We start from the raw sequence: 27,383 nt of genomic DNA on the forward strand, positions 1-27,383 counted from the left end.
TGGAACTGAATTCCCAATAGGACATTTTCTGTTACGATGTAGGTTCTTGCAGGAGGCCTACATTCACACTTTGGTATAGGTCCAGGAAATGACATGTGTGTACAGTTGACATTTGTTGTGTGAGAATAAGTTATTATTTTGTCCTTTATATTCTCACTGAGAGAGAGAGAGAGAGAGAGAGAGAGAGAGAGAGAGAGAGAGAGAGAGAGAGAGAGAGAGAGAGAGAGAGAGAGAGAGAGAGAGATATAGATAGATAGATAGATAGATAGATAGATAGATAGATAGATAGATAGATAGATAGATATAAATAAATAATAATTACATTTGCCTCCGAGTCCTGCACGGACTGTATTTTAACATTGGTCATATGGTGGTACTTGGAGAGCCAACTATTTTCTCAGGTGGTACTTGGTGTAAAAAGGTTGAGAACCACTGGTTTAGACTAATGGGGTTTTTGAAGCAAATAAAGTAACCGTTTGGGGTTCACAGTTAATTGCAATCTGAAAAAGGATACATTTACAGCCAACACATATCATTTAATAACATTCATCATTCATGAACAAAAATGTTGTATTGATAAAAATGCATATTTGCCAAGTAAACTGTCTAATACTTTAAGAAATTATCTTATCTTATCTCTCTTTTCTCCTTTACTCCTGCTGCACAGTATGTGTTTCTTCTTGTGTCTTCCCTTGTGCTCAGGGACTCACATTTTACCAATCCCCAGCTGTGAGTCATAGATTTTTACAGATGAAATGTCTTTAATGCCGCCTTGAAATCTCAGGGAGAAACATTTCTCTCTCCTTAAAAACCCTAACCCTATAACCCAGGTTTCAGGAAGCACACATAGTCATTTGGTCACCGAATATTTTCTCTGGCACTCTCAAGTTCCCACTCTATTAATATGACCTCAGCAGCTCATTGCTTTTGCATCTCCCTGCATATGTCAATGGATTTTTGGTTGGTAAGGCAATGAGACCAGAATTAGAATGTGTGCCTAAGTAGTAAAATAAGGATTTCACATCAAATGTTACTCTTAACAATCTTCATATATACATATACAAACACACGTGCACATATATGTATCCGCGTATCCAAATGTTACGCACATTTAGAGAGGCATATACCACATATATCTTTTGAGATTCAAACATCTAGTTAAGGCTGCAAAATTATTTAATATTAACAATTGACTAAATGTACGATGGAAAATATGTCTCTCAAAGTGATGAGCATCCAGATGACTATCCCTTTACTTATGCAGAGCATGTTGGCCTTTTTTACTAATTGTTTTGGTTTTTGGCAACTAAACTTTGTTTTTACTTTACTCTAATCAACCTATGCCGCAGGCAGCCGTTTTGTAGCACAACAAATACTCTAATGAACTCAATTTAGATTACCAGCTGCAACACCATTTGGCAAACGGACACAAGGAGCATTTAACAGCTAAAGAACTAGATATCTCCCTCAGTTAGGTGAGACCAATGTAAGAGCTATAAAAAGAGTTACCGGTAATACTGGACAAGGTGAGTGGCCAGAAGCACTGCTCTAAAATAAATACAAATGCTGCCTTATATTTGCTGTACTTTGTATGTAAATAGGCAACAGTTTGCCACATTAACTTAAAAGCTGGTATTTTATTTTTCACAGCTTCTTCTACTGGCCCCGGTGGCCAAACATTAAAACAAATGAAATGTAAATTACATTTATGGATTTAAAAATTATAGTGAATTTCCACATTTCCCCTTTTTGGCATTCCATGTCTGGCAACAGTGTCCAAATGTGAAAGACATCATTGGTATTATAATAAGGAGAGCAGCAACTCATTATCTAACGTGTGACATTTAACTATAATCATCAAAGAGAAGCTTCATGAGCCCAATATGAATGTTTACAAATGCTCTTCAAGGGCATTCGATACATAGCATTTGCAGTTCAGAAAATGATCAGTTAGGAGATTTGTATTCTTCATTTGTCGCAGTTTTTGACAACTGGATATTTTTCTTAACTCTTGGATTTTGTGATGCACCTGATTCATCCAATTCAGAACATGCTACATTTTGTCACTGCGTTGCATCTTATGGGAGCTGAGGGGGAATGGAGAAGCATTTAGTTGGGAATGACAGACGCATAAATGCACACAAAATGAAATCTCTGTCAACCACGCTCCATCAGGGGTGTACTGGCTAACTGGGAACAGACACATTCAGAAATGCTCCATCCTTTATGCTTGCCTTGAGCTTGTCAGATTACATTCACAGATATAAACATCACTTTTCTGTAGCATTGACATTGGAATTCACAAATCTATATATCTTTAGAGCATTGTTCTCTGTTGTACGTTCAGTTCAAGTAACGAGATATTGGTGAGCAATGATTTCAATGGAGATACTGTCCCTGATAGACATTTGTGTTGGAATAACGAGGCCCCCAAGGACCACTTAAAGAGCTCTAAGTGGACATTAATGATTGACTGATACTTAAAACTGTCGTTTCAAGTAGAAGAATACCAATGATAGTCAGAAATCAGTGTCAGTATAAAGCTTGTGGGATCCACATCTTGACATTTAACATCTAAGTCAATGGCTGCTCAAGGACAAGTTTAAAGATGAGATTTTTGGCGAATGGTCTTTTATGACTCACAGCATGTGAGTATTTTAACAAGCCTCTTGAGTCGAGTGTTGTTTCTCTGCCAGATATCACTCACATTTATTTTATATCTATGTCATCCACACAGAACAGATGACTGGACTGGCTCAATATTACATTCAAGGATCTTATTTTCGTATAAAACACAACAGTAACGAGGTCAGATGTTGTTGCTACTTTTTATTTTATTTTTTATTAGTGGTGTTATTCAGTTAACCATGTCTGCTCCTTTACACTGTAAATAACTTGTACTTGGAGAGATGCAGTCCTCCTGAATTATTAAACCTATAGTCCTTGAGAGCTAGACAAAATGATGAAAAAGGCTAGCATTATTCTTATTTAAGAGGGGGAAATTTTTTACAATACCTGTAAAGTTATAGTGAACTGAAATTGTTTATTATTCTGCACCAAGATTAATATCCCTGTCTATTTTACTATGGAAAACTATAATATGAAGCTCTAATAAGCATACCTAAGAACCGTACCAGGCAGGATAGTAGGATATATAAGTTGCAGTAAGTTTCATTGAGTTGAGCAGAGACCTATCCCCGCTTATACTGTATATCTCGAACAGCTTTAGGCAGAAGAAGAGCATGTTGTCAGTGAGATTGAAGCAAGGCTGAGGATGGGAGAAAGTGATATCAGGGGAGGGAATGGACTGTTGACAGCAATCTCACTGTAATCCATCAGTCCCCAAATCATGTCGCAAGTAGCAAAAATGTTGCTCCCACAGCACACGCCACCACGCTCATAAATATTCATCCTAGAAACTCATTTCTGTTAATATACAAATAGTTTAAATGAACATGTTTATGACTGATATTTCAATTTCCAGTTCCAAAATAGGACTTTTTGTGTGTTGACAGATTGCTAATGGTTGCATTTTCCTCTCGCTTCTTTTTCCATTTCAGTTGTGCTGCTGGATACGACGTCTGTTCTTGGAGAGCTGGGATGGAAGACGTATCCTATCAACGGGGTAAGGAGGCCATCTCTTGCACTACTTATTGGACCTTGTTGAAAACACATGACTATTTCTGCATCAATTAAATCAATTATATTGATTTGAACAGGTCCAAATGGGTAGCAGTGACCTGTTTCGTATTCACATCACTGGTTTTATTCAGACCCTTCAGTCCACTTGGGAAATACTGACAGATAATGAGCCATGGTCTCTAAGGAAGCTTCCCTTATGCTGTTCAAACTTCCCCCATCAATTATTTGTGTCCCTTTTTAGGTCCAGTGAAATATTTGACTGACTCTTTAAATGTTCACTAAAGGAACAGCCAATGCTCACAAAGCTAACTTCCACTGCCTACTGCAAAAACCTAGTGTTCAATTCTTTAGTTTAAATGTGTTTGCCTCTCAGATACTGGAGAAACAATGAATACATGTCTTGTACCAAATGCAGTCTTGTGGTCCGTCAACTTCACAAAAGGGTAATCCCATTTTGTTCTCGCAGAAAGTGCCTACGGCTCCCCTCAGTAACTTGTCTAGCTGAAAATCTAAACTTTGGAAATTGCAGCGGGTGCCAAACTGAAGGTATCATGATAATGAACTGTAGTTGTTCCGACAACAAACTGTAACATCCTCAGATCAAAAACTTCATGCTGCATCAATACCCATCCCTCTCTGAGCTGTCAGGGTAATTGACGGAGATGAAAACGTATTACAGAATGGTGGCATAGGCTATCCTCTGACAACTCGGTCCTAGTTTTTCTTCTTATGTTCTCAGTATAAAAAAGGTGACCAAACCATGGTTAATGTTCAACAAAATGCCTCCCTAAACCTTCTTTTATGCAGTGGCTCTGAAAATGACAAGTGATTTATTTAATGAAGTTGTGCCCTAAAATGTAGATCATATCTCTTCAGTTGTGAATGTTTCATGATGTAATAGAGATGCTTTTATTCAATTTATTTTAAATGATATAGTTGATTGCTGCCAATACAGCCATGCTTGCAGTGCATTCGAGGGTGTAGAATCTCCCAAATGTCTTATTTGTATGATACATTTTATCCGTCTTTAGGTTTACAAAATGGGGCTGAGATGTGGTAGGTAGGTATTCACAGAATCTCCACGATTTATATCACCCATATAAAAATGCAATACCTGTCAAAAGAGAAACAAATGTGGTGAGGTGACTACAGGCAGACTGAATAGGGGAAAGTAGCAACACTGGAGATCTGGCAATATTTCTTACTTTTGCTGAGGTTGTATTTGAGAGATCAGGCAGTAAAAACAACTTTTTTAGCCTTTTCATGTTTTTTGCAGCGCTATAGTGTCCTTCACTATCCTTACGACTCCACTCCCTCTCTGAGTTTTGACTTAAAAGGATCCTCTGCTGGTAGATCCCAAAGGTCCCCCCAGCTCTTTTCTGTCCCTCTATATCTCCCTGCCAGGCCCTTGGTGGCCTATATCAGGGTTATGAAGGTGATTACATCATGTAGGTCGTGGCGACAGCCGCCTACAGCGTTAAGGGAGAGTAGAGAAGGAAGCTGCCTCTACCATGATTAAGCTGTCAGCCCTCCACCATCCTCACTTGTCCACTATCCTCCGATTTTACCATTAATATTTAAGGCTTGGAGGGCAGAGGGCCTGAGGGAAGGTGTGAATATCTGGGGAGGTAAAATAGTTAAAATCCCTTTACTACCAGGAAGCTAGCAAGAGGAAGTCAATCCCCACCATATTAGACACAGCCCGGTATCAGGCCGATACAGCAGCACGACGTGTAGCTGCCTATCGGAGTCACACACTGCTTCTAGTTCCGGATATAAACTGCTGTCCGTCAGTCCTGCCCAATGCACATCTTTAAATAATGTAATATGTAGTAACTTTTCCAGCATGATTACGTGATGATGAGTTTGCCAGGAATATAGCTGTCGTATGATATGAATTTGAAGGTGAAGTGGAAATTGGGGTGTATATTTATGGCTGATTTTTTTATCAAATGCCATTAAACAGTGCTTGTAAAGAGAGGAAGGCGAGTGGTTTTGTTGAAGAGGAAGGTTAACCAGAAGTACACAGTGGTGGTCTGCCAGCTTCTCATCATATGACACTATGGGGTTCTGCATATACCCAATAACAACAATGTTGAAGTGTCCTTGAGTAAGGCAAAGAAGCCCTATACTCTAGCTGTGCATTTACTGCGGGAAATTATGGGTAAGAGCACCAGCCATATTTCCAAAATGTAAAATCTATTGTTAAGACTTGCAGTACAATGTGTGCAGCCCAAATGAGCAATTAGCTACAGAAGCCTTGTACCCATAAATGTACAGACAACAAAACACTATATTTATTTTTATCATAACAATATTGTGGTGCTTTAATTTCAGTGGAATGAACATTTTGGATTTCATTTATGAAACAAATGATTGAAATTCTGCTGCAGAAACTGGATCTTGTAAGAAAAAGCTTAAAACACTTTCTAGCCTTGCAAATTCCACATACTAGACACATATATATGCTAAATCTGTGCTTGTCTTTTCCTACTTATGCTCATCTTTTCGGCTTTTGAAAGACATTGTGGAGATGGTAAAAGTTATAGGTTCATAAATGTTGTATGTGACGGGACTACGGATGGAAATTAGCTCAAAGCTAAAATCCGGCTCATTTACATTTCAAAGCATTATTCTGTTTAAAATGTTCATTAATGTGCATTGTCCCGGTTCAAATAAACTATTAAATAAAAATAAATAAATAAAAATAAAGGTAAGATGTAGATGTTTCAGGTAGTGAACAAGTTCATTCTTAGTGCAGGACTTTGATTTTCTAGCTATGGGCTCATAAACTGGGAATAGTTGTCATTAGTAAGAATTACAGGAAAAGGTTGAGACCCCATTTACACGCAAACGAAATGCAAAGGAACCGAATACGATATCAAAAAAGTATTCCGTTCACACGAGACCGCTGGACACGCTGTAGTACATATGCCGGGCCTGTAAGTGGCGCTGTACGTTCGCCACAAAATACACCAAAAGCAGCGAAGAAGAACCCCGAGCATGGTTGCCATGGTTGCCCTTCTGTTTATGCCCTGCAGTGGATTTAGAAACATGTAGTTCATGTAATTCTCCATGTCCACTTGTTGCTGATGGTTGTGGTAGAGGAGCTGTAGATGTTGCACTAACATCTGTAGCATGGTCAGTAGCAGTAGCTACTGACAGCAGCTACAGCAGTGAGCAGCAGAGGTGGGGAGAGGCGGGGCTATGGCTTCATCGTTATCAGGAAATGATCGTATAGGGCGTACACACGGAGCCGTTTGGCCCCCCAGAGCGTTCCGTTTGCAGATCTATCCACCTTGGGACCCGTTATCGTTTGCGGGGTCCGTTTCCGCTTTTCCGTTACGGCCTCGTGTGAACGAACGGGCTATACGAAAGAGAAAAGTAGCGGATACAACCGTTTGCGTTCTCGTGTAAACAGAGCATGAGAAACTTCAATCAATTACTTAATTGTGCTTGTTCTCCCCAACCACTAGAATGCATTTGCATGTAGGTCCACATCACAGACATGTCTGCTCACTGGAAAGCTGCAAACAAATGTTTACACACTGTAAACACGATATACGTCCAGCCCTCAGTGCAAGGTGCCCTTTGATTATGTTATACCTGCTGTGCTCGGAAAGTAAATAGACCTGTTTCAATTGGCCCACAAGGGGAACAAGGAGGACTGTTGTTATGTTTGTTAATGACTTTACTGAATGTGGGAATATCCTTAGAGTTAGAAAAACACATTTTCCCTCAAAGGTTTTACTCATTAGATTTGTGCATATTGAACAGCAATTGATCCATACCGTGTCTTTCAAGGACTTTGACTCAGCAAAACTTTTCCTCAAAAAGAAGTTAATAATTGTACTTGAGAACGCCAAAGGCAAGCTGATACTGATGTTGATGTTGTTTTCATGAGGCAAAGATGTGTGTCTCTACTACTCTAATGCTTTTCCTCCTGAAATGCTGAATTGTGATTACGAACCGGGCATCGGAGTGGTGAAGGACAGAGAGACAGGAGAGAGGAGAAGGAAAAGAGGGTTCATTTGGCGTCTGAAAGCAGCCACAATAAGCTCCACTCAGAACAGGCAGACAAACTGCTGAAATATGCATGAGTCATTTTCCTGTCATTGGGGGGAGCAGAGAATAGAGAGGAGCACTTTATTTATTAAATTACATGAAACAGCTTTAAGGGATTACACATGCCTCATGTTGCCTTTTTTGTTTTCACTCATTGACATCATAATGCCAACCGAGCATAGGCCAGTTGGACGACAAAGACTGATCTTTGTTCATCATACAGAGGGAATAATTATATTTTTGATCAATTTCAGAGATCCCAAGCAGCTGATAAGTCAGATCCACCGGGGGCGTATAAACACAGCGTTATGTAAGGAGCAGCGCACAGCGCTGGCTGCCCGAACACAGCTCAGTCAAATATTAGGCTGTGCAACCCTGATGCCTCACTAGTGCTCAGCTCAGAGCGAGACATTTGTGTGTATGTGTCTGTCTCTGTGTGTTTCAGTCTGTGTGTATGTGTCTGTGTGTTTTGTCGTTTTTCTTTGTTATTATAAGGTCATTTTAAGTGCATTTATACATTTGTCCTCTACATCAGTTGCTGCTGATATGCAGGCCTCTTTGCTAAACTTGGATGATCTGCCCATTTCCTTTGAAGGTCCTCTGAGTGTCTTATCCTCATGAGATGATCTTGTTGATGTATGGTTGCCCATAAAGCAGGTATTACATTAAGATAGAAACCTGTCGGTAATTGTAAGCAAAATTACACAGTAAGAGATGATTGATTCCATTAAAAAAAAGAACGTTAATTGTTTGTTTTTTGTAACTAAAGTGGTAAAGGCTATATAATCCTACTTGAAGTGGTAAGTATATCAGGTTGAAAGTGATTTAAAAGGTTTCTAATTGTAACAGCTAGCTATAATGTTGTATGTTACATACAATGTAATCCCCATTGTTAGAGTAGAAAGCTGTAACGGTAAAAACCAATGGACTTGGGATTGACGGCCTGTAAAAGCAAATTATCTTTGTCAGTTATCAATGCCAAATAGTTTGAGCCTCCCATTGTGTCATTGTCTGATGACACACCCTGATAATACTTCGCTTTTTTATCATTCTTTCAATACAACAAGAGTAAGCTAAGACTGCAGCCCGTTGACTTGAAGTCCTCTAAAGCAATCAGTCTGTCAGATACTGGGAACATTTTCAGGGGATTGCCGTCAGATTCAGGCTCTGAGTTTGGGGGCATGCGCAGAGAAAGTGACGCAGAGGAAGATAGAAGGCCATGTCAAGGAGTGATTGGATATAAAGAGCAACATTGAATAAGATGACTCACACACTTAACACACATACAAGTACTTACACACTCGTGAAGGCACGCTCTCTCAAGCCTTTACCCCAATACTAATCCTTAATCTTTTTTATTGCAATATTTAACCACAGTAATTGTTTGCAACTACCCGACCTTAGGGTTATCTCTAAGCACTTCCTCCAGCCCTAATACTATTAGCCTTGAGAGTGAGCGCCGCACAACAGAGAGGAGGAGGGAAATCTGTATGTCAGTGTCCTTCATAGCTCAGATAAACTTCTCTAAGGCGTGCTGCTGAGTGATGGCCGGCAGCGCTATGAGATAGAAGAAAAAAAAAAAAAGGGAATAATCCTGAATCACTCCACTTCTCCCCACGGAGGCTCTGATATAAAAAAGGTATGATGATTTAGCACACCAGTGTTCGTCTCAGGGACCTCTGCCATAACCGGGCTTAAACAGTGCCAGGGGATTCCTTAATTGGCTTGTTTCTTGTCAGGGACACACCAAGGCCAATATCTAATGCGCTCCCACTCGGCATCTCGCTGACAACAGAACAGATTCTGACAGCTTTTTGGGCTTACCCACACCGTGTGAGGAATACAGTGAGACTGAGCTAGAGAAAGGGAGTAGAAGAGGGGGGGTAAGACATTGGATGGATGCAAATGGGAAGGAGAATAGAGGAAGGGAAGAGTGAGGAAGTTATTAGCGCTTTGCTGAATGCAGCCAGGCACTGAATACATGAATACAGGAAGCAGCAGAAGAAAAGCGATGTGTGGTTCCTGTCGACAGGCAGAGTTTAGACGGACCTGTTTCTTAAGAGGCTCTAGACATCTTGAGAACATTATTTTTCCACTACAAATATGTCCAAAGTTTACTCTTGATAAAGAATCTTCATCTGATAAATTAATAATATATCATTATACATGAATATACCGCTTGTAAAAAAGTTTGCTTACTCTAGAAACTATGCCTAATACAAAACTGTTAAAAAATGGTAACTATGCTGAAAAGAGGGGGATACAACATTTACAGTCTTCATGTTTAAAAACAAGTATTCAGAAGCACATTTGATCTTCAGCAGTCTGAGTTAGACAGCTTAATTGGGTATCTTCATCAGAGTATGTGTGGGTTATTGTTCACACATGCAACTACCAGGAAATGTTTCTCTGCTCGGCCTCAATGTTCTCACAGGAACACAAAATGGGGAATTTTATACAAAGAATCTGTGTCTTTGGTCTTATGTTCGCTTAAGTTAAAACTGAAGAACACATTTTAAACTGTCTGTTGACCATTGTTGCGTACCTGAATACAATTCACAAGTTATCTTTTATTGCTGATGCTGGCTTTCTCTGACGGAAATGACAAATAGAGCCGCTGGCAGATCATATCGGCTGTATTTAATTTGCATTATCGCTGTAAGTAACGGCCAAAATGAAAATTGGCTAGGTAGTCAGTTTGCTCATTGCAAGTTGGTGTCAGCCAATAAGTATTTATTAAAGAGAGAAGTATCACTCTGTATAACCATTCTTTGAGTTTTACATTCAACCAAGACCAACAGAGATGGGATATTTTCTAGTGAAGTGATCAGCCAATTTCTTATTCTAAATATCCCATTTTTACATATTGTATACATTTTTTAAGCTTATGCACCTAATGTCAGGGCTTCTAGTTCTTGCAGCAATTATCCATGAAAGATATGATCAGATGAGCATCTATTTATTTCTCACTTTGAATTATAATTCCAGTGTTTATCCTGTTTAGCCCTGAGCAAAGATGAATACGTAAGTGTTAGTGTTATTTTGCTTACCAAGAGGTGATGCAAATCCTTTTTTCTCTCTTTCTCTTAAATCATCTTTGTCTGTCAAACCTTTATTGTACTATTGCCTCCTGATTCCCTCCACCCTTCCTAGTTTGACCACTCTTATCCCCTCCCCACCTCCCCTCGTCCTCCCTCTGCTGCATATTGACATAAATTCACTGGCAGGGAAAACTTGGTGGGTGTGCATTTTCTTTGGTTTAAGATGAGCCGGTAAATGCTGGCAGAAGACTCCTGCTCTAAATGCATGGCCAAAAGGAGTCTGACAGAGGGAAACATAGAGAGGCAGAGAGAAAATCAGACGGCGGGACAGGGAGAGGTTAAAGCCGAGAGTCCATTTATTTTTGATGGGTAGTTAGACATGCAGTTACACAGTTGTACTAGTATTTAAGCAGTCAATCATGACAGAGCACAGAAAGGCAGATAATCAGAAGTTATATATTCAGACAGTCGGGCAGCCATTAAGACAGACCTTCATACATATATACAGACAAAGATAAGTAGCTCACAAGGCTGACATTGTTGAATCTTGGTCAATTGTATAGACTGCTTAAATAAATAGTTAATTACAGTCTTTTCTCTAGTTCAGGGGTAGCCAACGCGGTGCCCGCGGGCACTAAGTCGCCCGCAGGGGGGAAATTGGAGTCACCATGGAGCTCCGTCTAAAAAAATTATTGAATACATTTTTATTTTTAAAATGACAATATTGAATATAACATTTTAAAAGCACACATTTTGTATGTACATATGTAAGTGAAATGGAGATTTGGTGCGTGAAATTGAACTCTGACCCCAGATAGGTTCAGAGTTGAACTCCACGCACCAAATCTCCGTTCCACCTTTAGCTGAGACAAGCTAGCATGAGCAGCTACGATCATGGGCCTCATCACCACACCGCAAACACACACACACACACACACACACACACACACNTAGTTATATATCACACAGGCTCCACCCTCTGCTGGACTATGTGGGTACTACTCTCTATCATGCTGTGCGTGCATTCACCTACTGAGTTGCATAAACGTAGCCGGCCAATCAGGGCGAGCCTACCTGAAAGCGCTCGCGCAGGCCCACAGTATATATGGTGGGTACGCCTCCCGAACGTCATTATTTTTCTCTTCAGCGAGCAGCAACAACTGAAGCTAAACTTAAGAAGATAGATAAAAGAAAGTGAAAGAATATGGACTCACCACTCCTTGAACATCGGCCTTGCCCTACATGCCTGGGCTTATTTGCGGGCGCTGATCCCCACGCTTGTGCTTCAAGTGTTTGGGGCCTGACCACGCTGTGGAGGACAGCAAACATTCTCCGTCCTGCAGTGCCTGTCGTGCACTCCCGCGGCTCAGACGCCAACATCGCCTGGAACACTTCCAGCCGCATTATGTCTTGCTGGATGAGGCACAGGACCAGGAGGTGGCAGAGGAGGTGCCGTTCGTGTTCGCCATTCCGACGGGACGGGCGGCCCCGTTCGTCGAGGAGAAAGAAGACTAGGTCTTCTCGTTGTCGGGCACTTCTGAGTCCGGCGTCCACAAGGGTCCACGGCGCAGATCTGCCCGTCAGGATTTCCCGCTGGTGATGTCCATGGCAGCGGAGCGTGTGAGTCTACTGCTCCCCCCTCCGCTACCACCCAAACCGGTGAGCCGTAATCACCATAATGTTGTCTGTACAGATTCCCCACTCGCCGCCCCAGTTGTAACTCCAGTAGAGGAGGCAAACAGCAGGTGTGCGCATGTGAGTGTGATAAACCGCAGGAAGTGCTATCAAAGCGCTATGCGAGTGCAGGGGCATTATGACTGAGTGGAAACTGCATTATGACGAAGCGCGGGTGGGCTTCACAGAAGGCGTTGTCTCTAAGGGCCCTGCACATCCCGGGACGGGAGAACGGGGGGGCCGACCTCATGTCGAGAGGCGGGCTCCTGCCAGACGAGTGGAGGCTTCACCCGGAGTTGGTGAAGCAGGTCTGGACTCAGTTCGGGAGAGCAGAGGTGGACCTGTTCGCCAATCGGCGCAACAGCCACTGTGCCCTGTGGTTCTCCCTGGCCCGGTGGGACAATCCGCCTTTGGGGGTGGACGCATTTGCACACGAGCCATGGCCAAGAAAGCTGCTTTACGCCTTTCCACTGCTGCAGCTTGGTGCCGTGGTACGCGGAGGTGACACAGATGATGGTGAGCCAGCCCTGGACGATTCCTCAGGTCTGGGGGGCGCTGTCTCAGGAAGCAGGTGCAATAGGGGTGTTACCCACTCTGGGCCAACCTCTCCAGGCTTGGCTCCTGAGAGGGACAGGCTGAGACAGGTGGGGCTGTCTGACAACGTTATTCAGACTATCCAAGCAGCAATAGCAGAATCCACCACAGCCTGTTACAGGCCAAAGTGGGCGGGATTCCAGCGATGGTGAAAGGAGTCTCGAGCCGCTATCGTGTACGTTGGGCTCTATTCTATCCTACTTACAGATACTGGTGGACAGGGGCTGGCTCATTCAGTGTATGCAGCGCATGCAATACGTAACTCCCCGTTCCATGATCAATTGGTGCTATATTGTTAAAATGAGAACTCCTGAATAAAACGTCTGACTTCTTTTATATAATCCTTCTCTAGCATTTTCTATCATTAAACAGTGAACTAATCGAATAAACGATTTGGTAAACAATGCAATTATAAATGGTTTCAGAGAGCAGGAAATCTGGTTTGGTGAAAAGAAATGTAAAACCAAGAGATGATTTGGTAATGCAGTGAGTCGGGCAGGAAGAGTTTGGATATGCTCCTCTGGGATAACACTCAGAACAGCGTGCTTATGAACACGAGCATTTCCAGGAAGAAGTTCCTACAAATGGATTTTTTTTCACTTATTTATCTTTCTTACTCTACACGTTCAAGTGCAGAAGATGTGTTTCTTTCACTCTATCTGTTCATGCACACACAAAGGCAAGGTTGTGTGGATACACATGCTATTGTACACGTTCTCTTGCGCGCATACACTTCAAAGAGCAGTGTGGTGGCCCAGTTAGAGGACACCTGTCCAAGGTCACGGTGCTTTATCTCTACTAGGCTGTTTACTGCTGTCTGTCTCACTTGACTTGCATCAGATACATATATTACAGTGGCACCGGCGCATGTCTACTGTATTCCAAACCTGAACCTCAGCTCACATTACAAGAATTGAATTACCTATATTTAAAGCCTTTTGTGTCAAAAATATTTTAAAGCCTTGGAAAGCTCTATGTACATAGTCCTGCTAAATGACAAGTGGCTTTTTAATTGAATAATATATAAGTTGAGATGTCAGAGGAAAAATTATTCCAGTGTGCAATGAGAAGGCTCTGTCATTTCTTTTATATTTGAAATGCCAGAAATCTGCACTGTAACTTTCCTTTGAGAACCTTGAGAAATGTACTTATTTTAGTTTTGGTGATAAGAACATGTCTAAATGGTTTTATGTGGTTAAAATACAAAATAGTGGAAATACAATTCTTGGAAAAGATCTGAATAAGGCATTCTGTATGGATGTAGGATGGCAAATATAAGTAATTGATTTGTTTCTAAAGATAACAAAAGCAAAGTGTATTGCTAGCATTTTTCCATAATATCTATCTTTTAAAACCTGGTTTACATTAAGATCTGCAGAAAATGTACCAAAAGAAGGACTCGCAAAGAGCTGTATTGTCCAATGATTTGCAAATTCTCTTAAGTATTACTGGGTATTACTTGTGCATGTCTGGGATAATCCTCAGGTGTCTTTCTGCTGTGACAGTGAGTGACAGAAATAATACACAAATCTGACTTTACCTTTTTGAGATACTTACAGATTTACATTTTATGGTAGTAAAGGATCTTCCTTCAGGACAAGAGCCTGACTCTTTCTATCAACAGTTGAACATCTTTCTTTGTCTCCTAGATTATGTGTGGTTGATTGAAACAGGATTTTTCTTTGGGGCTGTCTATATAGTCTTGTAATAGCTTTGTGCCTAGCAGAGCAATCGCAGTGCTCCATCAAGCTCTGACACCTCCATTTGTCACACTCTCTGTGGTCTGATAGAAAACCAAGGGAAGATACACACACACACACACACACACACACACACACACACACACACACACACACACACACACACACACACACACACACACTGAGATATAACTCCCAGTCTGAGTACATATGGTTTATTGTCTATTATTTTTGGGTCAAATAGATCAAAATTAATATTCACTTGTTGTTTTGTTTGGACATGGATACATCATTGAGCTGCTGAAAGGGATATTAAAGAAATCCATTCAAACACTTACCATGGCAAAGAATATGATCCGAACAGATATTATTTAAGGCAAAGTTCAGATTGTATATGTGTTAAATGGATTAAATGAAGAGACGCATTAGAGTGGAAAATGCAAGAAAGCACTGTTAATTAGGGCATTTGTAAATGTTAAACGCATATAATTTAAGTCTCCCTTTTATCACGTAAAAAATGCAAGCAATTCTGCGGAACACCAAAGCCAATGACATTTAACGCACTAAAGTCTTCAAATACAAAAGAAGAGTGTAAGGTTTTGAAACAATGTATGAATAATAAGACACAACTGTCTGAAATCACAATACTTTCACAAAGGCATTACTGTAGACATTTGAAAAATGATCATATTCCTTACATATTGAAATTAAGTTTGTTGATGTTTTAAAGAAAATGTCACTGTTGCACCAACTAAACATATTTGTAAATCTCCATCATGCCATTAAATGCATATGAGTGTGAAGTAGAAGTAGTGAAGTAGAAGACAGCAGAGACAGGAGACGAAAAGGGGGGATAGGTAATGAAAAATCCACAAAGGACCTTGCTTGACCCAAACTAGGGATGCTACGATTTATGATTGTGGCCTTAACCTCAACCAACATCAGGGCACCCCTTCATCACTGCTTTAACCCCACAGAGCTATGCATTGTGGGGTTTTCCTGGCTTCACTCTTGCCTCGTGTCACAAAAACGTAAAAATATAAAGTTATTAAAAGCTGTGTAGCTCTTTTGCATACAGAACACAGATAGATTTCATTTAAGTTAACACAATATGTATTTTAATATATTCCATCAACCACTATTTCACAGCTTTCACTATGTGAACAAGCCCCCGATCATTAGCTGTGGCTAATCAGAAGCCTACGTCAGTGATACTGTTTAAACATTGAACCAATTGTGTTTTATCTTAAAGAAAATGCCCTTTTTTGACCCAGGTAAATCTCTGGCTTACCCTATATTTACCGCTAACTACCTCTAATCACACACAGAGACAACAACCTCATGTATCAATTGGTCTCATTGATACAAACTGATAATCTGCCCCAAGTGCGTGACATCTCCCACCCTTCAGTCACTCACCATCTCTCCCACCTCTTTAGAGATGTAATGTTGCTTCTAAGCAGGAGTTCACACAGTAAAGATGACAACCATCCATACTTATGTATTTGGCTGGGGAAGGTCACATACCCTTTCCTGCTGAAAATTGAAATTGTTTCTTGCCATTTTCAAAAAGACCAATGGTTAAAGTGGGTTCAAATAATTTGCATCAACAAATATGTTGTGTCTAATGTAGTCCCATGAACAGGGAGAAATGTGTTTGTTTCCATGGTCTGCAGATTCAAATGATATTAGGGCTTATGTCTCTAGGTAGCTGAGTAGTTTACATGTTTCTGTAAAACTGCTGTAGGGTAAAACACAATCTTTAATTTCAGCTCATTCAATCTGACTATAAATCACCCCTCGCCCACCAAACCCCCTCAATCCCAATTCAAACCAGTGGAGGGTATGGATGGATCAGAATTCTGCTTCATGTTGAAACCAAATGCTGCGGTAGAAGATTGATCACAGCACTGCAGGAAAAAGCTGCCTTCTTTCTCCCTCCCTTCTACCTTTCAACTCACTAAATCCTAACAAGTCCCTGCATCTAATATCATATTGTATGTCTCCAAGGCTTCCAAACCCACTCCCATCTGGGGAGGAAGTGAAGACAGATCACTGGCAAATATATTGTTAGCCAGACATGCAAAAGGCCCACCACCTCTCCTACAACAAAGCATGACACATGCTTTAAAGTATGTTAATGTTGGCTGCTCATTGTAGTTGTTTTGTGTCTTTTTCTGTTAATTCTTTTATACTAATTTAATATAGCTTTCTACTTGTGTTATGCATCTTTGTAGTTGTTTTTTGTCACTTTTCTGGTTGGTAAGTGTCTCTATGAATGACATTTTGTTGGTAAATCCCTGAAAATGACTGTGCCGTAAGCCTGTTCAGTAATCCATCTATAGCTCTGTGCTTTATAGCATGTTTATACTTCAGTGTAGTATTGCTGTTTTTTATGTGAAACATATTTGTATACATTTCATTCAAAGTTACCATTTTCTGCATGTTGATGCTTCTCATTTGTATTCTTCACCTTCTTAGAGTTAGACAGACGACAGGGTCACTTGGCGAGTCATCCCCTGAAGCCTCAAAGCTTATCCGTGTTGCCTTTCTTTTCAAGCAAAGCCAGACAAATGGGAGGGAGACATTTCTTCTTTTCTTCTCAGCTCTCAAGTCTAAATTCAGTCTTGAATTTGGATCCAACATGGGACATTATGTGGGGGCGTTAGGGGTTAGAAGATGGGTCCTTGTAGAGGGATTTTGTTTCAGCGGAGATGAATGTTTTGTCTGGCAAGCTCTCTAAAATGCACTTAACATTTTATACAAAATTGGCGGATGCTGAAAGCTGTGCCTCACCACACACTTTCTCTGCCTATCTCTTTGCTGCTCCCTATGTCCTAATTGATCGAGCAGGCCAGACAATCCCGTTCTGTCTGCACTCATTTCCAGTCAGGCTTGTTTAAGCATTACAGACTGGAGTCAGATGGCTTCTCTGAGGGAAGATGTCTCCTACTGTTACCAGACACAAGCGGACCGACAGGAAGCCATGGGTGGAAAGACAGTAACACACTTTAAACCCAGAAAGCAAACCTAAAACAAAATTCAGAAAACTGCAGCCTTCTAATGGAGACTAAGGATAATCTTTTATATGCGAAAATAACAGTTTTTATAATTTGGGTTCAGTTCATGTAAAGTTTTTAACTGAAACACATTTACGAGGCATCAGTTGCCAATGTATTAGGTGAAACCATAGCTTAAACTAATGAACTGATTCTAATCATTCATACCTTCATCATCATTATAATGTTCAGTCTTTGTTTACACGCTTTTATAGAGGTCTTGATTTAACTGTATGGTCAGTTCTGAGGCTGCAGTATATGGTGCTGTTGAACCTTAATGGAACATAGATTAATAGATGATTATAGATTACAGATGATTATGTGGAGGCCATCCAATTTATTGTAGTGTCTGCACTGTAAGCAAACAAATGCACTTTCTTTCTGATACGGACAGTCATCATTTCCACAGCAAAAAAAGTTTCATTGTCAGGATAATGTATTGCTGTAGATTGAATTATACATCGTTCAAAAAGAGAAGTTAACTTCCATTATGATCAACATTTTGAAGTTTTCATTTTATATTGTGGACCTTTCTTTGGAAGAACAATGTGGCTACAGTGAAGCGCTTTGAGCATCTGGAAAAGCGCTATGATAAATGTAAGTAATTATTAATCACTGTTTGTAAACTGAATCCCACCAATTTAAGCCTACAGTAATCCAAATTCTTACCCTCACTTTAAATTTTTATCCCAAAGCATCAATTGAATCCTCCGTTGAGTAATTTCCTTATACACGGTTTCACACAGCTCAGGATTAATCTTTTTCATTTCCTCTTGTCTTTGTCTTACTGTCTTTGCCTCCGTTGCTGTTCATCTATCCCTTTCCCCATCCTCTTGATATCTTTCTCCCGTTTCAAGCTTTTCCTTCCCCTCTCTCACCCCTGCGTCTCTTCCTCTCTCTCAGCCTCTTCTTAACTGAGAGCAGCAGACTGTGAAAACAGGCGTGTGTGAAAACAGGTGTGTTTCATCTTGTATGTCTACTGAGGGAGGACGGAATAATTAATGAAAATAAACATCAGAAATGAAAGTGGTAGTCATTATGTTACTCACAAGAGTGCAGGTATTTATGTTTCTGTTTAATCCTAGCTTGTCTCCTCATAATACTGCTGCCTTTAGGTGCACTTGGAGATTTTTGTAGGATATCAAATAGCTGCTGAGACAAAGCTTGGTTGGTCCCAGTGTTGTGCCGTTTATTTAAAATATTACAAGATGCTGCAGAGACCGACCGAGCAGCATCATCTAAACTGATTGATTGCCATATCAAGATTTAGCAAAAAGAGAACAGATCATACATGTAATAAGCAACATAACCTTTACTGTAAATTGATGCTATGATGTTGACTCCTTTTAGATGGCTGAATCAATACTGAATGGCAGCATAACATCACTGTACCTCAATACAATATTGTTTTAGCAATACAGATTTCTTGTGGTCCAAACCAATAATGACAATTTTGAAACAAGGGAATTGGAACCAAGAGAAAGAAAAAATGGGATAGGGATGACCTTTTCTACAGTTTTAAATGCCAGCGTTTTCTTTATCATTAACTCCAGTGTTGGGTAAAGTTAATACCAGTTAGACCCCATGTAACGGAGGTGATCTCTGGGGCCATAGATCTCGTTCTCCGTTACGGATTATATAGCTTAATTATTGGCGAAGTATATTAATTTGTTCCACGCTAAAACATTGCACAGGAAGCATGTGAATATATGTAATGTATGCATCTATTTGTCACGATCTGTCTATGTTTTAGTTTGTCTATTTGTGTTTCCTGTTTTACTTTGAAAGTGTTCCCCCGCCCGCCTTGTCTGTTGCTGGTGATTGTGTTCACCTGGTGCCCTGTGTTTTCTCCTCCCTCCTCACCTGTGCCTTGTTGGTTTGATTAGTCCTGTGTGTATTTAGGTTCTGTTTTCCTGTTAGTGTGTGTGTGGGAGATCCTTGTTGCTGGTGAATGTGTTCACATGAGACAGTAATATTGAGGCTGTGTCATGTACCACAAGGAGTAATAAATGCCCACTCCGGGTTGTATTTGGACGTTCTGCCTCTGCCTTTGGTCGGGCCGCTCAATGGTCAGCTTCACACCCCTGCTTTTGAGTTTGTAGTGAAATCTGAAAAATAATAGCTTTTAATTCTAACTGCAGAGCTGAGAATGTCAGAGAAACCTCATTTGGTAAAATATAAAGCATTGTACCATTTGTGATTTGAGCCAACTGTGCTGGTTTGGAGTACAAGACAAAGACAAGTCGTCATTGAATCCATGTTCTGGGTAGTCTCTATTAGTGTGTGTCAGTGCAGCATGCTTTCCTCTACTTGGGTGACCTGGTCTTATCTAGACTGTCTATGGTTACACCCTGCTACCTCACCCACTGGCAAAATGTGTGCGTGTGTGTTCGTTGTACCGCTGTGTGCAGCCGTCACTGTGATCTCACATCAGTCAGAGGCTGCTGAGCCCCATATTGACATTCCATGCTGCCTGCCTGCCTGCCTCTCTGGCAAAAATAGATATGTAAAACGACAAGCTCTTTTCCCCTAGTTTTTCCCACGCACAGTTTGCCTGAGTCGCTGGGGGTGAGGGAAAAGATAAAAGGTCTCTGGTCTGTGTCAGCTCAGAAGAGAGGAGTCGGCGTGTGTGGAGGGGAAGGACATATCACCGTTTAGGCAAATGAGATGAGGTAAAAGGTTGAAGGGAGACAAGGTTCATGCCCTTAGCCAGCGTTGATGGCTTTACTGTTGTATGGGTTTGATGTTGCTGATAAATGGTACTTATTATAATTGGTGAATATGCAATGGAGTTTAGGTAAGATAAAGTACTGTTACTTGCGATCTTACAGTTTTCATGTTCAAAATACTGGGGAGGTGATGTCTTTTGTTAGCTCGAGGGTTGAACCGTTTGCTCCAAGGTGTTATAGGAAAAAATCACACAAAATCACATAATGCAGAATAGCAATCTTACCTGACTATTACTCAGAACAATTATAATTCTGTTTGCTACATTTGAGACATTAATTTCATATCACTGGTGATCAAAACACATTTCTTTTTGCTTCAAAGGAGAAAAAACAGATGAATTTGTGATTTTTGATCTATTTCATGCTAATTTGACAGTTTAACAACACAAATAAAAGCTAAGGTGATTATTGATGCTATTTGGTCATAAATCAGACAAATTAAAAAGTTTACAACAGAAGAAGGAACTGCTGCATGGCTCTGCGACTTGGAACCTGTTTTCTAATAAAAAAAATACCTGATGAGGGTGCTAAATTAAAAGTTAAGGGATCACCAAAGTTGCTACACTTCATAATAAGGGAAACATGAATATGTCTACCACAAATTCATGGCAATAGTGTGAACACAGAAAGTCAGTGCATCACGAGGTCAGTAGGACATGTAAAAGAGCCAATATCATCCTTTTTGGTTTAACCTTGATCTAGGCACTAACTACTGAAATGGTCATGCATGCTATGCAACAGATTATCTTATATTAACATCGCGGTGGGAGGTCACAGATGAAGACAGCAGCCCCAGGGGAATCTTTTATTAAATGACAGCCTCTTTAGCTTTAAGAAATATGGCTTGCCGAACCATATATTTCCTTCTTACCATTCTATAAAATATTAAAAGTAGAGCTTTGCATCCATTACTGCCAGCCTTGATTGATTTAAATACAACAGCAAGAGGAGCGATCTATGGCTGCCACATGTGCATGATAGATTGGGACCCTCTCCAGATCCCTTCACCCTAATGGTCATTATACTAAGCTAAATGCCATAAAGTGTTACAGCAACAGCTCATGCTAAATTAAATTAAATACAAATCAAGACATAATCTTTTGACAGGGCGAAACAACTTGAATGTCAAAGCACGTTGCTCTGGCAGGAGTGTCTTATTTCCATATAAGGTGACACTTTTATTTTATTATTGTCCATCATACAAAGACATTTACCATCAGCCACTCAACTGTCTTTTTTAGGTAACATATATGTGACTTCTCAAGTCAAATTCATTTTGTATAGATAAACTCTGTTTTGCTGCAATCAATACAATCTTGATCGATGGCCCTGATCATCGCGCTGGGCTGTGTATCAGTTGTCACACACTGTATCAGGCCCAGGCTCTCTGGACTTTCTTATTTTCTCCATTATTTCAAGTTGTTGGCTTGAGGTTGAGTTCAGTTAAGCAATACATTAAGATATTCTCTTCTCTCTTCTGTACCCTCGATGCCTCAACGTTACAGTATACTGTATGTTGTTGTTCATCTCAAATAAGTGTAAGCAAGCATGATCTGTCGGAGAAGAAGTGGACTTAGAGAAAATGACGTCTTGGTTTTAGAACTGCAAATTGTAGATTCTATTTTGGCCTTATGCTGGTCCCCGTTTCTTTTACAAAGAAAAGAGATAAGATTGGGAAGCAATGGTGAACAGAAAGTTACAATTATGATGTAACAGTGTTTAAGGTGCAGGAGGACAACTTTAAGAGAGCACCCAAACAGAACAACACCGTTGTTGCAATCGGTCAAACATAAGGTAGTCCTAAGCAGTGGCTCAGTGACTAGGGGCTTGGACTGAGCCGTAGCGTTGCCGGTTCAAGTCCCTGAACAGACTTAAAGGGGACATATCATGCTATATTTGAACAATATATTGTAGGGCCATACCTATATAAAGTATATAAATATAGTTTTTTTTTTTCCAGAATACCAAACAGATCCTGCATTTTAGCCATGCCTCATTTCGCTCTATTTGCTCTTTCCAGCGCTGTTTTTGCAGGGGGCTGATTCTGTGAGCTGCAGCTGACCACGCCCCCCAGCAGGAGAGGGGAGCGTGCTTTGAGATCAGCTGCTGGGCTGTCAGAAGAGGGGGAGAAAAAGAGATCTCCCTCCTTAGTGTTTTATTCTTATAGAAGTAAGAAGAGAAGTAATGGGGCAGAAACCCTCCTTTTTACGCAGCGGTCCAGACATAGACATCAAACGGCGACAATGCAAAAACGCTATTGAGGCAGTTCCTGCCGTTGCTACGTTAGTTCAAACAGTAACAACGGACTATTTTTCTTGGCGGATGCATGTCAATTTAAAACAATACATCCAACTATTTTTAAAATCAATAAAAACATTTTCTAAATCCATAAAAGCATTTCAATTAATATTGGGAATCATATCGTTACTTTGTTGAGAATGTGGCCATGTAATAAGCGGGATAATGTGCAGCGACGCGGTTATTAAGGGGAAAAGAACAGCTTCATGCTGATCTAGATCCCTCCGCTTCGCGTCGTCTCCTGATAAGCCTGTCGGTGTTCTTTTCCCCATAATGACCGCGTCGCTGCACATTATCCCTTACATATGATTATATAGTCATTATTCATTTGTTTTAAAGCAGGAGGCGCAAACGCTTGCCTCGGGGAGGGAGAAAAAGAGCCACAGCGGAGAATAAACAGAAGGGCAACCATGCGTGGGAAGTATTCTTCACTGCTTTTGTGGGATAGGTACTACAGTGTCTCCAGTGCTTTCGAGCGGCAATGGCCGGCCGTGGCCCAACCTCTCATTCCCCTGATAGGTGGAGAATTGACCACTAAGCGGAGCACCCCTTTTGTGACGTAGAAAATAATTCAAATCTGGATATGTCTGTATCAGACTTTTTTAGAGATTTGGGTATAGAGGAAAAGAGAGAGGGTTGTATTTTCTGACAATTGGTGAGTTCCCTGACACACCGGGGACACATATTCATGTATAAAAGACGTACAAGAGTGCATTTTGCATGATAGGTCCCCTTTAAAGTATGGAGTGTGGACTGCTACTTGGAGAGGTCCCAGTTCACCTTCTGCCGTGAGCAAGGCACTGGACATGAAAGTGGTATTTGGTTAAATTATTAAAGGTCCCATGTCATGCTTTTCTGGTTATTACCCGTCCCCTTGTGTGTTATGAAGGTTTTTTCCAAATGGACCAATCCGTGGAGCCGTTACATTACGTCCGCGGAGCTGTTAGGACCAATCCGCGGACTTCCTCACACACTCACTCACTCTTTTCTCAGCTGCAGCTTCGCCGATTTCTCCTCCCTGAGACGGCGGGACGCAGCGAGGCTGTGAGTCGGTGTGTGAGCAAACACACAAACTCCCAGCCAGACTGCGGATGTGTGTGTGTGTGTTCGGGGTGGTTTCGGCCTGGGTTTCACTGTGTCTCGCTGTCTCGCACACGGCCACTGGGCTCATAAGGAGGGGGGGGCAGGGGCTCCAACAAGCCGTTTAGGACAGAGAGTGAATACACATACTTTACAGAGATGCTGTTTGAGAAACCAATGTGAGTTTGGAAAATTGCACAATATAAATCTATTTTAGTAGACCTCAACAATGGAATTATGATCAGTAGAAATGGCCATGACATGGGACCTTTAAGGAGTCCATTTCAGACCAAATAAATTGTTCAAGTGAAGTGGGAGGTAATTTACTCAACAGTCTGTTAAACCTGCATTCAAATGTGCCTCAGAGGAACTGCAAACACTTGAAGAGTCTTACTTTAATTGCCTTGTTATCATTAATTTTCTGTGGTCTTTAAATCATGACCAGAATACAAAATGATTTATTTTTTAAACACGCAAAGACGGCGCGTATCAGCTCCAAACATCAGCCCAACGCGAGCTGTCTGTAAAATGTCACACAGGTCGAACTCTATCTTCAGTGCCCTCGGCTTTCTTCGAAGGATGGCTGAGGCCATGACCAACAGGGTGTCACATTGTGAGAGCACCACGGGGATGACTGATGGGTGTGGGGGCTGAGGCTCCACCCTGCTGGCTACCCATCCACTGTGATGGATGGAAGAATGAGAGAAGCACAGGGTCTCTGGATTTCATTTGCTCACCGCTCACTTGTTCCTATTGATTTAGGGGTGTGCTGGTGATGGCTGCTGGGATACTGTGTGTGTGTTTGTGTGGGTGTGTGCAAGAGTAATGTGGGTTGCATCTTACTTGTTTTTAATTAAAGAATCAGTCCCTTAAGATCAGTGACAAACAACCAGGAGAAAAGCTTTATCAAAATGCATCCAATTTAAAAGAAAAAAGATGAGCATGCATTCTCTGGTACAACAACATCATCTGATAAATAACCGCAGAACCTAGTTTACTTGATATGGAGGGCAGAGCACATTCCTACATGTTTGGATAATAAATGTCTGTTGCTGCTTTTTAGCTGTGAGAGTCATTAATTGGTTAGGCCAAATGTTCCCATATGGCAATTAGTAGTTATTTGTGCTACATGTGCCAAAAATTACCTGTGGATTCAGGAAGTTCCCTGAGACAAATCAAACCCAATGCATGAATTATAAAATAACAATTAGAACAATTTTCACTGCTCTTTTCCATCACACTGGTTTATTCAGGATTTATTGTCCTTATTTTTACAACAAAAAACAATTGTTGGGTGGGAGTGTTTCCTGGACCCAAAATAAGTATTTCATTGTCTTTTATGTTAAACCTACCTGACACACTGACCTCTAAACAGCAAAACAACATATCAAATATAATAAAGAGAAAGTGACTAAAAGGAGTTCAACTTAAAATGGACATTACTGTATATGAATGCATGCTGAGTACTTCCGCCATAAGGCTGTCATAAGGAAAATAGTGTGTTAATTGAATTTTGCTAGGGTGTCAATACAAAGGATGTATGACTTGTTCAGTATTGTTATGCAGGTTCTGTCCAGTGGCCTGCCAATATCCCTCATTGGCACGCCTTTAGTAATTGAATTGGAAGTCCTAAAGTACACAGTGAAAATCTATTTCGATAATTCTCCAATCAAAAGATTGATTGCCTTGTTGGCACTGTAAGACGCAATGACTTGTCAGATATTGACAAAATCCCCCAAGTTAAGCCCCACGTGTCCCTAATGAGCCCTCTATTGACCAACTTCTGACACACACACACACACACCATCTTCACACTCACACACAAACCTTTGTGTTCAAATAAAAAATCACTTCCGTAGCAGCCAAAATCCCCAGCCACTGATAATTAATAATCATGAGTCATAACAAAATACCAGAATAGTAAATTTCATTTTTCAGTCCCACTTGTTTTTCCTCACCTCCTTGCACTCGGTTTAAGTTGTTTTACTTTCTTCTCCTTTTCTGTTCCTTTCTCATAAAGTCAAAGAGCTGACATCAAGTTCCCTAGTGAGCAAATACTCTATCCATCTCGTGTGTGTGTGTGTGTGTGTGTGTGTGTGTGTGTGTGTGTGTGTGTGTGTGTGTGTGTGTGTGTGTGTGTGTGTGTGTGTGTGTGTGTGTGTGTGTGTGTGTCACTGGGATTGAGAGATTTTTATTTAATCCCAGAGCCTCCCTCTGTGATGGATGAAACACCTCCACCGCACACACACACACACACACACACACACACACAGTAACACACACACACAGTAACACACACACACTTCACACGTGTGTAAGACCCAAAGTGTATGAGGGAGACAGATAAGTCATCAGGTAGAAAGAATGAGACAAACAGGAGAGTCATGGGGTCCGAGGGGAGGAAGAGGGATGACAAATAGAGCATTAGATTAGATAGAGAAAACCAAAGAAGCACAATCAGAAAATACAGTGGAATTATAAAATAGAGAGATCGGAAAAAGAGATAAAGTTTTAGCAAACTTTTGAAACAAGATAAGAATCACCCTATTTGCTGGGGGTATACTCAGAACTCACACTGGCACGTATAAATACATGATGTGACTATTTAAAGATCACCAAGCAATCTTTCTTGATTAAAAAAGGACAAATTAAAACATTTTTGAAAACAGATCTATTAATAGATATCACTATATTTTTTTATATATATTTGTGTTTATAAAGTTGCACAGACAGTTTCATTTGTGGTGCAAAGTGGTAACTTTCACTTGACACACTGTAATGCAATCTGAATTGCCTGGCTGATGTTTAACGGCGTTGTCAAACATGATATTTAAGTATAGCTGGTTTTATTTACAAATTGAGTTCATTCCTTGATCAACTTGTATTGGGAAGAAATGTTAAAAGAAATTACATTTCAATGATGGTAATGTTTTGAATATAATGTTTTGAATATAATGTTTTGAATATAATGCTTTGTTTGGAGGATGATAGGAAACACACTGAAAAAAAGATGATTTAAAAAAAGAAATCTGGTTGTGGTTGTTCATGGCATTTAAATCTTTAATCTTTTTAAGAGTCTCTCAAGAGGTTGCTGAAAAACCAATCCCATCCAAGACCTTTGAAACATTGTGTGTATGACCACAACAGTATGTCCTGTTGTAATTAAAGCAGGAGAGGCTGCTGTCCCTCGATCCCCAGGAGAAGATAAAAGAGGTTAGTATGTATGCAGATTTAGTCTCCTGTTGATAAAATATAACCCTGGGATTTCACTGTATTTATCTTTGCCACCAACAATAAACTATTTACAATAACATGTTCGTTTCACATTGGACCTTTTCAATCTATTTTTAAATTGCAGTGGTACTTGCTAGATTCCAGCCATTACTGTACTGTAGCCTTGCTTTCTGCAAAAAGTAGATTTTCCCAAATTACAAGATGATTTATGTACCGTAATTTTCGGACTATAAGCCGCACCTGAATATAAGCCGCAGCAGCGGCATA

General features: G+C 40.6%; 1 protein-coding gene across 1 annotated transcript in view; it reads left to right on the forward strand.

Moving 5' to 3' along the window:
- The window catches only part of LOC104948075 (ephrin type-A receptor 6-like), a 43,607-nt gene that overhangs the window by 9,346 nt on the left and 6,878 nt on the right, over window positions 1-27,383 (forward strand). Inside the window, exon 2 of the mRNA XM_010774233.1 lies at window positions 3,561-3,625. Within this exon, the coding sequence (XP_010772535.1) occupies window positions 3,561-3,625 (65 nt within the window). The remainder of the gene's footprint in view (window positions 1-3,560; window positions 3,626-27,383) is intronic.

This window comes from Notothenia coriiceps, unplaced genomic scaffold, assembly GCF_000735185.1.
Source record: "Notothenia coriiceps isolate Sejong01 unplaced genomic scaffold, NC01 NC01_scaffold00013625, whole genome shotgun sequence".
In the NCBI taxonomy this organism is placed as follows: Eukaryota; Metazoa; Chordata; class Actinopteri; order Perciformes; family Nototheniidae; genus Notothenia; species Notothenia coriiceps.